Source organism: Stomoxys calcitrans, chromosome 1, assembly GCF_963082655.1.
Source record: "Stomoxys calcitrans chromosome 1, idStoCalc2.1, whole genome shotgun sequence".
In the NCBI taxonomy this organism is placed as follows: domain Eukaryota; kingdom Metazoa; phylum Arthropoda; class Insecta; order Diptera; family Muscidae; genus Stomoxys; species Stomoxys calcitrans.
In genome coordinates this window covers 229630905-229649379 of record NC_081552.1, presented here as the reverse complement: position 1 = coordinate 229649379, position 18475 = coordinate 229630905, and the positions used below count along the sequence as shown (strand labels likewise).

Here is an 18475-nt window from a genome sequence, read left to right as displayed (position 1 = left end):
AAGTCTTGGCCCCACAAAAGGCGCATTTAAAGGGTGATTTTTTTGAGGTTAGGATTTTCATGCATTAGTATTTGACAGATCACGTGGGATTTCAGACATGGTGTCAAAGAGAAAGATGCTCAGTATGCTTTGACATTTCATCATGAATAGACTTACTAACGAGCAACGCTTGCAAATCATTGAATTTTATTACCAAAATCAGTGTTCGGTTCGAAATGTGTTCAAATTTTGACAAATTTTGTTCAGCGATGAGGCTCATTTCTGGTTGAATGGCTACGTAAATAAGCAAAATTGCCGCATTTGGAGTGAAGAGCAACCAGAAGCCGTTCAAGAACTGCCGTTCTGAAATCCCACGTGATCTGTCAAATACTAATGCATGAAAATCCTAACCTCAAAAAAATCACCCTTTATAATCCATTTTTTCGCTGAAGATTGACATAGTGAATTATGTTAGGCTTTTCGACATCCGGGTCGTTTATGGTTCAGATCGGTCTATATTTGGATATGGCTTCCAAAAAGACCAATATTTTGTTTTACAAAATTGAACAATGAGTTGTACTTATTAGTTCAAATTTAGTCCAAATCGGACCATATTTCGATAAAATTGCTATGGACTCTTTTGTAAGCACTATCCAGCAAAAAAAAATTTGAAAATCGGACCATAAATGAAGATTTGGCAATCTAAACAAACAGTTGCACTTTGTCAAACGACAGCTCTTTCGTAAAGCTTGACATTTTTGAGGTTATACGTATTCAGAACGTTTTGACATACGAGCGCTATTTGTGTTGCTTACAGTAAATTAAAAAACTCATCCCGCCCAAAATTTGAAATTAAATTGTCAAAATGTTCGTGGGATTATTTTTTCTTAACTTTCGACGTGGATTAACTCAACAACAAATTTTGTAAAATTTGTTCTTTAGGCTAATATTTATTTTTTTTTTGTTTCATTTTGTCGTTGGACTTCTTTGTCCAGCTAAACCAATTGAGTTTTTATGTGTACCCATCACCATAGCATGAGGGTATTCTAATCTAGGCATTCCGTTTGTACCACCTCCAAATGTTCATCGAAGAGTCCATAAAGTATATATATTCCTGATCGTCTTGACGCTCTGAATCCATCTAGCCATGTCCGTCCATCTGTCGAAATCACGATAGCGATCGAACGCGTAAAACTAGCCGCTTGAAATTTTGCACAGATACTGAATATTAATGTAGGTCTTTGGGGATTGCAAATGAGCCATATCGGTTCAGATTTGAATATAGCTCCCATATAAACCGAACTACCGATTTGACTTCTTGAACCTTTACAAGGCGCAATTTTTGTCCGATTTGGCTGAAATTTTGCACGTAGTGTTCTGGTATGACTTTCAACAACTTTGCCCAGTACTGTCTAAATCGGAGTTTAACCTGATACAGTTTCCATATAAACCGATCTCCCGATTTGACTTTTTGAGCCCCAGAAAACCGCAATTTTAATCCGATTTGGCTGACATTTTCCATGCGGTGTTCTGTAATGACTTCCAACAATAGTGCCATGTACGGTCCAAATCGATCTTTAACCTTATATAGCTCCCATATAAACCGATCTCCCGATTTGACTTCTTGAGCCTTTACAAGGAGCAATTTTAGTCCGATTTGGACGACATTTTCCATGTAATTCTGATATGACTTTCAACCAAGTTGCAGAAAAATGTGGAACTGTCCTAAATTTCGGAGAAATCGGACAATAAATGTGCCTTTTATGGGCCCAAAACCTTAAATCTAGAGATCGGTCTACAGGGCAGCTTTATCCAAATCTAGACCGATCTGGGCCGAATTGAAGAAGGATGTCGAAGATCATAACCCAAATTTTGGCAAAAATGCACAATAAATGCGCTTTTTATGGGCCTAAGACCCTAAATCGGCGGATCGGTCTATATGGCAGTTATATACAAAACTGCCGATGTGGGACAAATTGAAGAAGGATGTCGAAGAGCTCAACACAACTCACTGTCCCAAATTTCGGAGACATCCGACAATAAATGCGCCTTTTATGGCCCAAAACCTTAAATCGAGAGATCGGTATATATGGCAGCTATATCCAAATCTGGACCGATCTGTGCCAGATTGAAGAAGAATGTCGAATAGCCTAATACAATTCAATGTCCCAAATTTTGACAAACTCGGACAATAAATGAGCTTTTTATGGGCCCAAAGCCTTAAATCGAGAGATCGGTCTACATGGCAGCTATATCCAAATCTGAACCGATCTGTGCCATATTGATGAAGTATGTCGAGGTGCCTAACGCAACTCACTGTCCCAAATATCGGCGACATCGGGCAATAAATGCGCCTTTTATGGGCCCAAAACCTTAAATCGATAAATCGGTCTATATGCCAACTATATCCAAATTTTTACCGATCTGGGCCGAATTCAAGAAGGATGTCGAAGGGCCTTACACAACTCACTGTCCCAAATTTCGGTGACATCCGACAATAAATGCGCCTTTTATGGTCCCAAAGCCTTAAATCGAGAGATCGGTCTATATGGCAGCTATATCCAAATCTGGACCGATTTGTACCATATTGCAGAAGTATGTCGAGAGGCTGAACTTAACTTACGGTCCAAAATTTCGCCGACATCAGACAATAAATGTGTCTTTTTTATGGGCCCAAGATCTTAAATCGAGAGATCGATCTATAAGGCAGCTATATCCATATCTGGACCGATCTGGGCCGAATTCAAGAAGGATGTCGAAGGGCCTAACACAACTCAATTTCCCAAATTTTAGCAAAATCGGACAATAAATGCGCCTTTTATGGGCCCAAAACCTTAAATCGAGAGATCGGTGTATATGCCAGCTATATTCAAATCTGGACCGATCTGTGCCATATTGCAGAAGTTTGTCGAGAGGCTGAACTTAACTCACTGTCCCAAATTTCGGTAACATCGGATAATAAATGCGCCTTTTATGGGCCCAAAACCTTAAATCGAGAGATCGGTCTATAAGGCAGCTGTATCCAAATCTGGACCGATCTGTGCCAGATTGATGAAGGATTTTTTAGTGTCTTAACGCAACTCACTGTCCCAAATTTCGGCGACATCGGATAATATATGTGGCTTTTATGGGCCTAAGACCTTAAATCGGCGGATCGGTCTATATGGGGGCTATATCAAGATATAGTGCGATATAGCCCATCTTCGAACTTAACCTACTTATGGACAAAAAAAAGAATCTGTGCAAAGTTGTAGCCCAATATCTTTATTTTTAAAGATTGTAGAGTGATTTCAACAGACCGACGGACGGACATGGCTAGATGGACTTAGATTTTTGCGCTGATCAAGAATATATATACTTTATACGGTCGGCAATGGGTTTTTCGATGTGTTGCAAACGGAATGAATATACCTCCATTTTTCGAAGCTAACCCAGCTTCATAATCAGTCCATTTTGCCCAAAAAAGATTACATGCTTCCACCTACTCACTAATTAGTGAGCTGTGCAATGGTAGAAGCATGCCCTTTGGAGACGAACATCGGATCATATCAGGGTACCTTTTCTTCGAGCGCAATAAAAAGATAAACCACCAACCACCAATATCTCTAACTCTAAAACTGTGTTCTAAAAAGAAACAAAACAACTCTATTGGTTTCAGCTGGACAAAGAAATCCAACGACATTTTGTAAAATTTTACAAAATCCATGTTGATGTTTATTCAAGGTTCGACTCAGGCCAAACGTAGCTTCTTGAAGTTTAAAGGTGGGTCTCTTCTTTCTGTCTATCCCTTTATCATCCAATAAATCATTGTAAACTAGTGTTGTGTTCAACTAGAAGTTTCTATGTCTAAAAAAATCAACCAAAATTATGTAGGCTTTAAGGGCTTCTATTTATAAATTGGTCATAAAAACTAATTTCTTATGTTAAAATATATAATTTATTTATTCCAATGAAAATTACAAAATATGTATTGCGTTTGTGTGTGAATGTATGTCCATATCAAACGAGTTGAAGAACTAAGCCATGTTAACATGCTACATGCATATATAGGTTGAAATGTAATTTTTTTTTTTTTGGAGATCTCCAACAAAAATATTTTTTTTTTTTACCTTTTTTAAACCATTTTTGGTTTCTTCGTTGCCGTTCTGCTATCTTCGTTAGTCTTTTGTGCTGTTAAATTGGGCTAGAGTTGTATGAATAACTAAAGCGTTTAGTGGCGTTGAGTTGTTTATTTATACATACAATCGGAAATATAGATTAGGCGGAAATTATATTCTGCATCTAAGATTTATGGTTTATGCCAGACCAAAGTGACGGCGAGGGTTATTTGTTTTAAAACAAATTTTGAGTTATTTTTGTTTTGTTTTGTGTTTTTTGGCAGCAAGCCATTTAATGCAGTTTTATGAAATGGAATTTTTGTGACAATTAAAAATGTAGTAAAATGGAATGGAATGACATTTTATACCAAATCAGATAAGGTAGGGCTAAGTGTGAATAAAGTTAGTTTGGTAAAGAGAAGAAATATGCATATCATCAATGTGTCATAAAGTAAGGTTCGTAAAGAGCAGAAATATGCATATCATCAATGTGTCATATGATGTTAAGATTCTCAACTTAAGCATCAAACTAAATATGGTTAAACATCTTTGAAGCCTATCACATCAAACAAACATAAACTCAAAATGTTTATTTCTCAAACTGCCTAAAATTTTGAATATAGAACATATTGCTGCACTTTAATATGATAATCACTGTTTCGGTTAACAAATTTTCCAGTATGAGGACTTCACATCATTTACCATATTCGTATAAGCTCACTCTCTTAATGAATACTCATGAGGACTTTGAATTAGATCACTTTATAGTTTTTTAATAGTTTCGCCACTTTGAGACTTAAATGATGTGTATTAGCAAATGCGGTGATAATGCTAAAATAGAATGTCTATGAAATCTATTAAACAATGATTTAATTTTTTCACCAAAAGCAAAAAATAGTATCATGTCTTTGGCTAATTCAAGAATTTGATTTCTTTTTCCTTTCATAAATGCCATACGACTTCAACAAGTCTGATTCAAAAAAATATATATTCGCATGCCTGACCGCCCGTCCATTCCTGTATGCTAAACGTTCTAGTATGCAAATATGGAATTTTATCATTGAAACAAGTTCGCCAAAAGCTGTACTTCACCATAATTCCCCGAGAAACTGGGAATATTAGTTTTTCAACGGTTGAGAACGATGATACAACAGAATATTTTTGAATATGCTTATCTAAGTCCTTCTTTTGTGCCTGCACAACATCTTAATACAGTTTCAATATACTATACCTACCAATGCAGATGTTCTCAAACAAAAGAGAAAAGGAGATTGGTTTCGGGGTTTCCCCAAAAATTAACAATTATCAACAATATGTTCTCTAACGAAGAAAAATGCATCTCAATAAGGCAAACAAGTGTAGAGGATATCGGCTGAATCTTAAATACCCTCCACCAAGGATTACCTTTGAAAAGATCTTTGAAAGGTTTTTTGCAAAAAGAAGGCGGGTCTACATAAAGGTGATGACTTTTTTACAACCTCATATCCCTGTATCATATTTTGAAGAGTTTTTATTTAAGATTCGATAAAATCTTCCATTTAAGGTGATTCGATTAAAAAAAAACCTCACACACAAAATGATTTATGTCGGCAGTACGTTTGCAATCTGGTTCCTGAGCATATAGTGAAGAAGAACCAGTAAGGAAAGGCAGTAAGTCGGGTGGAGCCAACACTAATATTAGAGCAAATCTTTTTTTATATCCTTTTTTTGCCTAAGAAGAGATGTCGGGAAAAGAACTCGACAAATGCGATCCATGGTGGAGGGTATATAAGATTAGGCCCTGCCGAACTTAGCACGCTTTTACTTGTTATATGTAGAACTTATCTCGAAATCTAGTCAGACTTTAATTTGGATACCTATTGAAATATCAAATAGAACCTTGTGAGATTTTCCTACGATAGGACAACAAGTGTGGATTTCCACACTTTCCATAAAAGGCTATACCGGTTAAAAGATTATATGGGAGTTATATCGATACCTGTGTCAATATTGATGACACATACTGGGACGTCAAATAGAACATCTCACGCCCTATGTTGTAGAGATGTGACCAAAGTTGTGGCTTTTATTGCCACAGGACCAATTTTAGTGAAATATTACGCACGTATCGAAAGTCAAATAAAACGTCTCATGCAAAATCGGACGCAGATTGTGGTTTCTACAGGCTTAAGTCTATTTCGGATGAGAGATATATCGGGGACCTATATCTAAATCTAAACCGAATTTTCTGAAATTTTGCACAAGTATAAAGACGCCAAATAAAACCTCGTACTACATCTTGTTAAGATCGGACTAAAACAGTGGCTTCTACAGCCTTAAAAGACCATATCGCACAAAAGATATATATGGGAGGTATGTCTTTATCTAGACCGATTTATATGAAATTTTGCACTCGCATTGGGACTTAAACATAACAACTCATGTTAAAGTTTGTAGAAATCGGGCCAAAATTGTGCCTACTACAGCCTTCGGATGAAAGATATATTTGGGAGGTATATCTAAATCTAAACCGTTTTTAATAAAATTTTGCAGTTGTATTGAAACTTCAAAGAAAAAACTTTGTGCAAAATTTTGTAAAGATCCGACCAAAATTGTAAAATTCTATTTCGGATGAAGTTATTTATGGGAGCTATATCTAAATCTGGACCGACATTTTGCACACATATGAGGACGTTCAATAAAACATCCCTTGCCAAATTTTGTAAAGATCGGACCAAAATTGTGGCTTCTACAGCCTTAAAAAGCAATATCGGATTAAAGATATATATGGGAGCTATATCTAAATCTGAGCCGATCTTTATGAAATTTTGCACACATATGAGAACGTTGAATAAAACACCTAATGCCAAATTATGTAAAGATCGGACCAAAATTGTGGCTTCTATAGCCTTAAAAGGCCACATCGGATGAAAGATATATATGGGAGCTGTTTCAAAATCTGAACTTATTTTTATGAAATTTTGCACAGATATGAGGACGTTCGTTGAACAAAACACCCCACGCCAAATTTTGTAAAGATCCGACCAAAATTGTGTCTTCTACAGCCTTAAAAGGCAAAATCGGATGAAAAATATATATGGGAGCTATATCTAAATCTGAACCCATTTCGTTCAAAATCAACAGCGTTCGTCCTTGGGCCAAAAAAGAGACATGTGCAAAATTTCATGACAATCGGACAATAAAAGCGACCTTTAACTTCATCAAAAGAATACATGGACCGACAGACGGGCATAGCTAAATCGAATCAGGGAATGATTCAAAGCCGAAAGGTATGCTTATCAATGTGTCTAGCTCTTCTTTTTCTAAGAGTTGCAAACATATGCACAAAGTTATAATACCCTGTACCACAGTGGTGGTGTAGGGTATACAAAATGTACTTCTTTGTAAATTTTCTTGAAACAGTTTTCACCACACCGCAGCGCAGAGGTTAGCATTTCCGCCTATGACGCTGAAACCCTACGTTCGAATCCTCGCGAAACCATCAGAAAAAATGTTCAGCGGTGGATTTGCCCTCCTAATGCTGGCAACATTTGTGAGATAATATGACAGGTAAAACTTCTCTCCAAAGAGGTATCGCATTACGGCATGCCGCTCGGACTCGGCTATAAAAAGGAGGCCCCTAATCATTGAGCTTAAACTAAAATCGGACTGCACTCATTGGTAGGTGAGAAGTTTGCCCCTGTTCCTGAGTGGAATGTTCATAGGCAAAATTTGTTTGTAATGATACTGCAAATAGTTTCATTCTTCCAAACCTTCAAACTATACCTTTTGAATCCCTATAGAAAATACAGTAAACAATCCGTTGCGTCTTGGCTTAATGAAATTGAATTATCTATAAAAGATTTGAAATCGCCAGTTGCCGATGGTATAAACGCAATAATGATAAAATAATTCCCGAGTCGAATGACGTGATTTTTCAGGGGCAAGTGACTCTATACATAATGGTATTCAACAAATACCACGTTGTATCTTCTGCTGCACAACGTTCTTTGTTCAGGTTTCCTTAATCTTCTCCGTGTTAAAAGGACTCTTTTTGAATGACATGTTGTATTGTATTCAATAACATGAATGGAAAATGACTTGCTTTTATTCAGGTTTGTCTGAACTTATTTAATGACACAAATCGATCAATGAACACCTATTCATACTACGTCTTTTTTTAATAGGTATTTATGAAAGATCGCATCTTATTTTACGGTGGCTATATACCTGAGTTAGCACGTGTATGCCGCAAAATTTTTCAAAACTTTCAAATTTATGACCCCTCATAAATGTGGTTTCTGCAACAAAATCATCCCCAACAGGTAGACAACGGAAAAACATACATCAATAAAAATATTCACGTTTCTTTTCCTCCCTAAATTGAATGTAAAAGGAGTGGCTTAATAAACAAAAAAAACCAAAAGGGCAATTCAGCATACATTTATGCGAGTTTATTAGTTTCCTACTACAATCCATAAAATGAAGTAACCTTTGTTTCTCAATAATTTTCTTTAAATCTGAGAATCATAAAAAAGTAGTCAACGGTAGTAGTAGTAGAGATAGTTCTAAATTCTAGTAGATAATTCTAAACGAGGTACCTTCATTTAATTGTAAATAAAAACAAAGTACCTATTTTTTAGTCATATCGCTTTTTGTTCAAAGGTTATGTAAATTTTCGTGAAATTTATAAGACTTGGCACATTTTTCCGTTTTAGATTTGCATGACAAAAAAAATAATTTTTTTTTCACAAAAATATAATTTCAAAGTGGTTTGTGCTTGATCTTTTTCAATATTTAAATATTATTTCAGTCAATAATATGCAAAAGTTTATTCATTAGTGAAGAAAGAAAAAATTTTAAGAAAAAAGTCATCATACACTACAAAGTTATAACATGTTATAACAATATCCTACATGCAAAATTTCAACCAAATCAGATAATAATTGCACCCTTAAGAGGCTCAAGATATATAATCGGCAGATCGGTTTATAAGCGTGCTATATAAGGGTATGAACCGATTCGAACAACATGACACAAAAAATTCTAGTGATAGAGTCTCTGGCAGTTCAGCAATCATTAGACGTATTTCAATCAAACATTTTCCATAGGCCGAATACAAAACCAACCACATTCAAGCAACTTCCGGAAAACTGTTATATCGGCGGTCTACTGTCCTCCTAGATATTACACTTATTTTGGGGCTTACGCCTAACTAAATACATCTACAGGCAGGCAACTCTACAGAGCAATAACATCTTCGAAGCTGGACGCTATTTCAAGCGGGCAAGCAACCTATTGGCCCATAGACCTCGAGACTTAATTGGTAGTAAGCTCCCCACCAACGTAATCACGTAGTATCGACACCCTTATTAGAGAGAAAAGGAATCTCAGAAAAGAATGGCAAAGATGTTGATCTCTGAATTTGAAGAAAAAGAAGTTTTCAAAGAAGTCAGAGAAAGGTAAACGCCGCTTCAAAAGAAGCTGAAGAACTCGCTCTCAAGAACTACTTACGTTACTTGTCACCATCAGAAGCAATGACAGTTCGGCCGGGCAGAAACTTTATACCCTCCAACATGGATGGCAATTGTCAAGTTCTTTGCCCCTCATCTCTTTATAGGCCAGAAAAGGGTTATGGATAAAAATTGGTTTGGATTGGATGTTGGAAACCATGTTAGAAGTCGTTGCGCAAAATTTCACCCTAATCGGTTAAGAATTGCTTCATATATGAGCTCAAGAAGCAAAATTGGGAAACCGGTTTATATGGGCGCTACATCAGGTTATGGATCGTTTCAGACTATATTTGACACGTAAGTTGAAGGTCATTGGAGAAGACGTTGTGCAAAATTTCAGCCCAATTCAGTATTGCGTCTAGAGGCTCAAGAAGTATAATCGGGAAATCGGTTTATATGGGAGCTATATCAGGTTATGAACCGATTTAGACCGATTGTTGCAAGACAAAATAGAAAACTTCTTGCAAAATTTCAGACAAATCGGATAAGAATTGCGCCCCCCAGAGGCTGAAGGATCAAAGATTGATTTGGACCACATTCCGCACAATTGTTGAAAGTCATAACAAAATAATCCCAACCGATCTACACTAATGGGAAAAATTTGAGCAAAATTTCAAGTGGGTAGCTTTGTTCCTTAGAAAGTCAATGTGCTTTCGACAGACAGAAAGACGCAGGCAAAGACAGACAGATGTGGCTACATCGACTAAGAATGTCAAGGCGACCAAGAATATACATACATTGTTGGGTCTCAGATGAATCTTTCGATGTGTTACAAACAGAATGGCTCAATTAGTATACCAATATCCTATTGTAGGGGTATAAAAAAATCTGCAGTCCAAGTCATCAAAGCCGCTGTGCCCCGACTTAATTTTTACAGTGAAGCTGAAGAATTCTGAAGTCCTGATCAAGGACCTTAATCTGCCGATGTATCTTGAGAAGTCCACCTGACCAAGGACCTAAATCTGTCTATATGCCTCTAACAGTTCTCGAGTTCTGAAAATTGAGTAGAGTTACACTGCTACTGAAGTAAAGGATTGGAATAAGGAAGAGTCGTACACACCGACCTCTCTTCTAAAACATTTGAGCTACTAATACTCACGATCCTTTTCTCGATCAGGTAAAACCGTCCCTAGGAGGTTCCTCGTGGCTTTTAACCTAGCAACAGCTTTCGATACGGTCAGCTATGCAAAGCTTTTTCGAATCAATCTTGTGATCATATGTGGAATAGAGGACAAGGGATACGAAATCGAAGCTCCGTAGAGCGAAGCAAAGAGTTCCCTAAGATGGGCATATCTCCGGTACTGAACCACGGCTGATATAATGGCCTCTAGGACTGGGATTGACAAAAAAGGCAATATCAGGTATACCAGATTTTATCCATTAATGTTACATACAATGCCCGTGAGGAAAAAACAACTATTGCGTAGGAAGAGCATTGAAATGGAAAGACTTGAATCGAAGAAGATTAACACTATTACAGAAGCGGAGGCGAAATTTCGATAAGGCATATGCAAGAAAATAGAGTTTTCAATTAGAGTAGGAAGGAACCTTTAAAAGTTTTAAGAGCCCAGCGAGAATGTGCGGAGACTGTGAGTTCAAATATCATTCCTTGTTTAGCATCCCCGACACCGGGTCTCCGAATTCCATGTTTATATCTTTTAAACATTGTGAGACATTTTCCAGGTTAGTATTTGCTTTTAGTACTGGCCTTAAGAATGACAGAATTAGAAAGGGCTATATAACCATATTGACCGATTCGAATAAAAATTGGCGCTGATGTTGTAAGCCATAAAATAGGTTAAAGGATCAAATTTCAACCATATCAGGTGACAATTTTGGCTTCTAGGGAATTATGAAGTCAAAACCGGGGATAGGTTTATATGGGGGCTATATTTGGTTATAGACCGATTCGGATCATACTTAGCATGGATGCTGAAAACCATAACTCAACTCATTGTTCCGAATTTCAGTCAAATCGGTTCAAGAAGTCAAATCCAGAGATCGCTTTATATGGAGGCTATATCTGTTTATAGACCGATTTGGATCATACTAAGCATGGATGCAGGAAATCATAACACAAGTCTTTGTTTAAAATTTCAGCCAAATCAGATGAAAATCTAGGCTTCTTAGTCAAATTCGGGGATCGGTTTATATGGGAGCTATATCAGTTTATAGACCGACTAGGATCGTACTTGGAATGGATGTAGGAAGTCAAAACTCAAGTCTTTGTTTTAAATTTCAGCCAAATCGGATGAAAAATGGGGCTTCTAGACGCTCAAGAAGTCAAATCGGAGGATCGGTTTATATAGAACCGATATGACGGACGGACATGGCTAGTAAAACACAGAATTTCGAGACGATCCGCAATATACATAATTTTTGGGGTCGCAGATCAATATTTCGGGGTGTTTCAAACGGAATGAATTTATTAGTGTGTCTCATATATGTTATGGAAGGAGTATTCAGAAAAATATCAGAAGTTTAATAGGCACTCACAAATGTCTCATATATTTTATGGGGTACGTCAGAAGGAATACATAAAGACTGTTGAGGCTTATCTTGTCAAACTTTTACAAGTTGCAAAGTAGCCCTCTGGGAAATTTCTACGAGAATGCCTTGAAGCGCTGTTATCAGGCCAAACGTAAGCGGGTCTTACTAGCTTTCCCACCGGGAGATTTCGACTTGGACAAACTATTGCCTGACACTGTAGACTCAAAAAACAATGAGTGTTCTCAACTTAAACTTTTAGATAGGGGTTTGTTTCTTCCGTATTTCGCCTATGATGCTGAACGTCAAATTTTGAATAGTTTTCAGGAACCTTTATGGTGGTCGCAGATCAATATTTCAGGGTGTTACAAACGGAATGGTGGTGGGCATAAAAACATCAGAAGTTCAATAGGCACTCACAAGTGTCTCGTAAATTTTATGGGGTACGTCAGAAGGAATACATAAAGAAGTTTCTACAAGAAGGCCTTGAAGCGCTGTTATCAGGCCTGACTTAAGCAGGCCTTACTAGCTATCCCAATGGGAGATTTCCACTTGGACACTATCGCCTATCACTGAAGACTCAAAAAACAATGATAGGGGTTTTTTTCTTCCGTATTTCGCCTATGATGCTGAACGTCAAATTTTGAATAGTTTTCAGGGATTTTTGTGTTCCCTAGTCATGCAAGTCTTCTCTCCAAAGAAGAATTGCTCAACAGCACACATTGTTTATACAAATTTCAAGATTTGCTGACGTCATATACTAGTTATTCTTTTTTTTCCAACAAAACGAGAAAATGAAATGTTTAAAATGTGATTTTTTAACTTCGTTTAAACTAGAATTTGTAAGCATTATGAAGAAGACTGTCATCAATATATCTTTTTTGTGAAAAACTGGACCTTTTGTTTATTTTTATAACTATGTATATTAGAAGTATTCAGATTAACATTAATTGTCGGATTATTGTCGAATATCTGCTACTTCAAATATTTATTGATTGGTTTATTATATGAATGCCTGTTTTTTTTACAAATATATGGCAAATTATATTGTGCTCTTTTAATATTATCATTGCTTTCAGGCTCTATGAACTTAAGCAACACCTTCGATACAGTTTCATCCCATGTTGAAGTATAGCATTATGAACGAACGCTAACTAAGCATTTAATATTTATTGAACATTTAGTCATTTCGTTCTGCTATCGCATAAAAATCTAATATTTATGCAAATAGACGAACTCGCCAACATAATTGACAATCTGAAATGTCTTGATTAATCAAATGAAATCAAATCAAATAACAAAAGAATCACAGACATGTCAAGAGATGAAATAAAACTGCATTTTTAGGAAGTTTAAATATTTAAACATTAAGGACTTTTTTTACGAGGGAACTTAAATGCAAAGGTCAGTGATCTGCTTTGTTTATCGAAGGCCCATAACACCAGGGCGCAATATTTTTAATAAATTATTTTATTTTTTAGTTCTTTAGTGTATATTGTATATCGAAAGGAAGGTAAAGAAAAACAAGTAAAAAGGCATTAAGTTCAGCCGGGCCGAACTCACAATCTCGTGAAAATTGGATAACTTATGCATCCAAATTCGGCTCGGATATAACAGTCACTGTTGAATTTTATATTTCAAATTTCAACAAAATCGTCTAATAAATAAAGCTTTTATGAGCTTCAGATCCTTAACCGGCATATCGGTCTATATGACAGTTATTTCTCAATACAGTCCGATCTGAACCATATTTGGGTCGGATGTCGGGAGGCTTAAAATAACCCATTGTTTTAAATCTCAGTGAAGCAGGGTAATAAATAAAGCTTTTATGGGCTTCCGACCCTTTATCGGGATAGCTATATCTAAATATAGTCCGATCTGAACCATATTTGGGTCCAATGTTGGGAGGCGTAAAACTACTCACTGTTTCAAATTTCAGCGAAATGGGATAAAAAATTAAGCTTTTATGGGCTTTAGACCCTTTATCGGCAGATCGGTTTCAAGGCAGCTATATCTAAATTTAGTCCGATCTGATCCATATTTGGCTTCTATGTTGGGAGGCGTAAAACAACTCGCTGTTTAAAATTTCAGCGAAATCGGTTAAAAAATAAAGCTTTTACGGGCTTCAGACCCTTTATCGGCAGATCGGTCTATATGGCAGCTATTTTCTTATATAAAAAATTGTATTTGTGTTTGTCGGTTTGTTTGTTTGTTCCGTATAGACTCAAAAACGCCTGAACCAATTACCTTGGAATTCCACAGATTGTGTAGGTTGGTCTGGAAGGAAACATAGGCCATTTAATTTTATGATATCGGGAGGGGGCGGACCCTTCCCCTTACCCCAAATGTACTACCCAAAAATAAAAGTGGACCGATCGGGACAATATGGGATACAAATGAAAGATATTCGGAAGTAGATTACGAATATGATGAGGAAGTAGGAATAGACTTTATAATTTATTGATAAACGGAAGGGGGCGGACCCTCCACCGTTACCCCAAAAACACCACCCAAAATCTAAAGTGGACCGATAAGGACAATATGGGTATCAAATGAAAAGTGTGCGGGAGTAGATTACCCCACCCCCACAAAAACGCCCAAAATGGGCACATTAGCCAATCACGAATATATAGGACTCGGTTTGTTTGGTCCGTATAGACTGAAGAACGGCAGAACTGATTTTCTCGAAATTTTCGCATATTGGTCTATAAGGAAACATAGGCTATATAATTGTTCGATATTGGAAGGGGGACGGACCCTCCCCCTTATGCCAAAAACACAACCCAAAATCAAAAGTGGACCGTTCGGAACAATATAGGTATCAAATGAAAGGTATTGGAGAGTAGAATATGAATATGATGTTAAAATTTGAGTCAAAGTACCCATCGGGACGCCCCAACCCCAAAACCCCACCCAACAGACATATTGGAGTTCATTTCAATATGGGACTCAAATGAAGGTACTCGGGAGTAGATTTCAAATCTGTCATACAAAATCAGATCGAAGTATAAGGGGTCACGCCACCCCTCAAAAACGCCATTAGACCCATTATAACTATTTGTTACTTGGCTGAACCTATTTTCTAAAAATTTTCATTTATAGTGTACGTTTGCCTGGAAGGAAACATAGGCTATATAATTTTATATTTTTATATATTATAAATTTTATATCCATATTTGAGTCGAAATGTCTGAGGTGCCATCGCTCCCCTAATGAGAACATTGCCCTAAGGAAGAAAATTACCACCAGTAACCAAGAAGGGACAAATTCTCCCACATTAATAAGTGTTTTCCGATTCAAGTTTAAACTCAGTGATAAGGGACCTTTTTATAGCCGAGTCCAAACGGCATACTGCAGTGCCGTTTTTTAAATGACCATGCTTGGCATTGTACCTCGCTAATATCGCCAACACTAAGAGGGCATAAACACCGCTTTGTCCGATGTTCTCGCAAGGATTCGAACGCGTTCAACGTCATAGACTACTATGGCACGAATTCGATATCCGCATTCAGGGCGAAGTGTCCCCACCCTAAAAAGATATTAGAGAGTTAAAGAAGGCGCAGCGGAGCGGGCCCGGTTCAGCTAGTACATAAATATAGTTTAATTTGAACCATTTTTGGGTCAGATGTCGAGAAGCTACCCACTGCTTCAAATTTCAGCGAAATCGGATAAAAAGTAAAGCATTTATGGGCATTCGACCCTTTATCGACTGAACTTAACCAGTGTGCATCAAAAAGACGTATCTGTACCAAATATCAGCTCAATATCTCAATTTTTGAAGGCTGTAGAGCGATTACAACAGACGGACAGACATACGGACATCATTAAATCGTCTTAGAATTTTACAACGATTCGAAATATATATACTTTGTAGGTTCGGGAATTGATATTTCGATGTGTTGCAAACGGATTGACTAAATGGATATACCCCCTATCCTAAGGTGGTGGGTATAACAACAACTTGAGCGGATCATCTGCAGGGCTTGATACCTGAGTTCTTTGCGGGATATATAATAAAATTTCAATTTCAAGATTTTACAAAAACCAAAAATAAAATACTTTCCCTACATATCTTTAAGAGGGTTGGAATAAAGAAAAAAATGATGGAGGTATCAGCCGTGTATGATACTCCCCAAATCAAACTAGTGTTCAACACTCAAAAGAATCCAAAATTGACTTGCATGCGGAGCTCTTAAAACGATATCATCTGATGAGCTGAGTGTAATTTCATGCTTAACGCCACTATTGAAGTGAGGTTAACGGAGCTCTCTCTTTGGCCAGGCGGAAGACTGATACTGATACCAGGCTATGTGGATAACACATCGTCTGAGGTGCTAATTGCTTAAAACGATAGGGTCATTATATTTGAGTAGGCTTATTAGAACTATAATATACCAGGCATGTTAGCTTCTATATGGCAACATAAAGGGTGAATTTTTAGCTTTTATATTTTTGACAACACTGGTTTCTCATTATCAGGGCTTATTTTTGGCTCCGTGGGTACGTAAAAAAGAAGAATTGTCGATTTTGGAGTGACGATAAGCCAGAAGCATTGCAAGAGCTACGAGCTATGGGCTGGTGGCATCATTGGACCGTACTTCTTCAAAGATGCGAATCGTAACGTAACTGTGAATGGTGAACGCTATCTTGAGATGAGATGGTAAATAGTCGAAATCAGTCCACGTTTAGATATAAATAGCTCCCATATAAACCCATCTCCGGAATATACTTCTTGAGCCTAAGGGGCGCAATTCTCCGATTCACTCCCCAAAGTTTGTTCATGTCTGATATTGTGTCTCCACCTAAGTACCGGTATCTGTTGGACGCGAAAGCCGGGCAATGACAAAGGAAATGCTCCAACGTCTCATCATCTTCCCCGCATGCCCTACACATGTTATCACTTGCCGCACCGATTTTACATAAGTGAGCTCGTAGTCCTATGTGTCCCGTTATGATACCTTATTCTAGCTTTCTTTCAGTAATAGCCTAGTCTTCTATCGATCTGAATACCCCCATAGGATTTACGCCGTCCTACCGACCGTTTCGCTGTTCCACAATGTTGCATGCGCATTTGTCGCCCACTCCCTTAACTCGGGCCGCGTCGTCCCGAAAAGCTTCGGGTTAAACAAGTTTAATGACAACAGTCCTCTGGCCTTCACCGCCAAATCCTGTGCCCTTTCATTTCCCCTTACTCCGTTAGGAGTAAGGCACCCAAACAATGCGGATTTTCCAATCCTCAGAGAAGGCGTTAATCTCCTTCTTACACTGCAACTGCTCGTGACCTTACCGTCCTGATTGTTATTGCCCTTATGGCAATTTTACTGTCGGTAAAGATGTTCACACTCGACTTTCTCGCGTTAGCACCACACCACCTCACGCATTCCGTGATCGCCCGGATCTCCGCCTGCAGGACCGTATTATGGTCAGGCAGTTTAAAAACAGATGTCAGTCACTGGGTTTTCAATGTAAACCCCCAGGCCCACTCTGTCCTCTAGCTTTGATCCATCCTTGCAATATGATCTTCCAGATGACAATACTAGGGTTCCCTCAATCCAAGACTGTGCCGATGACAGCAGTGCGTCGCACTCGACTTCAAGGTTCATCTCAGGTATCCGATCGTATACCTCTTCCCTTACTTCCAGGTTTCCTTTCGTCGCCTCGATTATACCGCGATGGTATGAGCTGCTCCCATCGCCTTAAGTCTCATAGCTGTGATGGACGCCTCAAACTTAATATATATGTCAATGGGTCGGATACATAGAATAGTCTCCAGTGCCCTAGTGGGCGTGGTCCTCATCGCTCCGCCTATGCCAAGCCAACATGTTCTGTGATCCTGTTGTATGATCCTTATGTTGCACTTTTTCCCCATAGCAGTCCACCAAGTAAGTATTGGTGTAATCACATGTTGCATTAAGCGACTCAACATTCGTACGGAGAATGGTCAATATTGGGCTATATTTGGATATAGCTGCCATATGGATCGTTCTCTCGATTAAAGGTTTTGAGCCCATAAAAGGGGCATTTGTAATCCAGTTTCGATGAAATTTGGCACAATATGTTGCGTTCGGCTTCTCAATATTCGTAACAAGTATGGTCACGATTGGGCCATATTTGGATGTAGCTGCCATACAGACCAATCTCCCGATTGAAGGTCTTGGACCCATAAAGGCACATTTAAAATCAGATTTCGCTGAAATTTGGCACTGTGTTAGGCATTCGACATGCGAATGGTCAAGATCGCATTATATTGGAATAAAGCTGCCATATAGACCGATCTCCAGATTCTAGTTTTTGTGCCCATAAAAGCAGTGTTATCAACCGATTTCGATGAAATTTGGCATACTGGGCTTTGTTAGGCCGGCTATATCCGCATTAAAAATGGTCTCTACTGGTCTATATTTGCCAAATAGACCGATCTCT

The 18475-nt window shown here is 37.9% G+C and overlaps 2 protein-coding genes across 3 annotated transcripts in view; one reads left to right on the top strand and one right to left on the bottom strand.

The window, feature by feature from the left end:
• Positions 1–18475, bottom strand: part of LOC106092094 (protein SPT2 homolog) — a 312016-nt gene that overhangs the window by 66311 nt on the left and 227230 nt on the right. The window lies entirely within an intron of this gene.
• LOC106095019 (uncharacterized transmembrane protein DDB_G0289901-like) overlaps positions 1–18475 on the top strand; it is a 44831-nt gene that overhangs the window by 23382 nt on the left and 2974 nt on the right. Inside the window, exon 3 of the mRNA XM_059368650.1 lies at positions 12146–12323. Within this exon, the coding sequence (XP_059224633.1) occupies positions 12146–12323 (178 nt within the window). The remainder of the gene's footprint in view (positions 1–12145; positions 12324–18475) is intronic.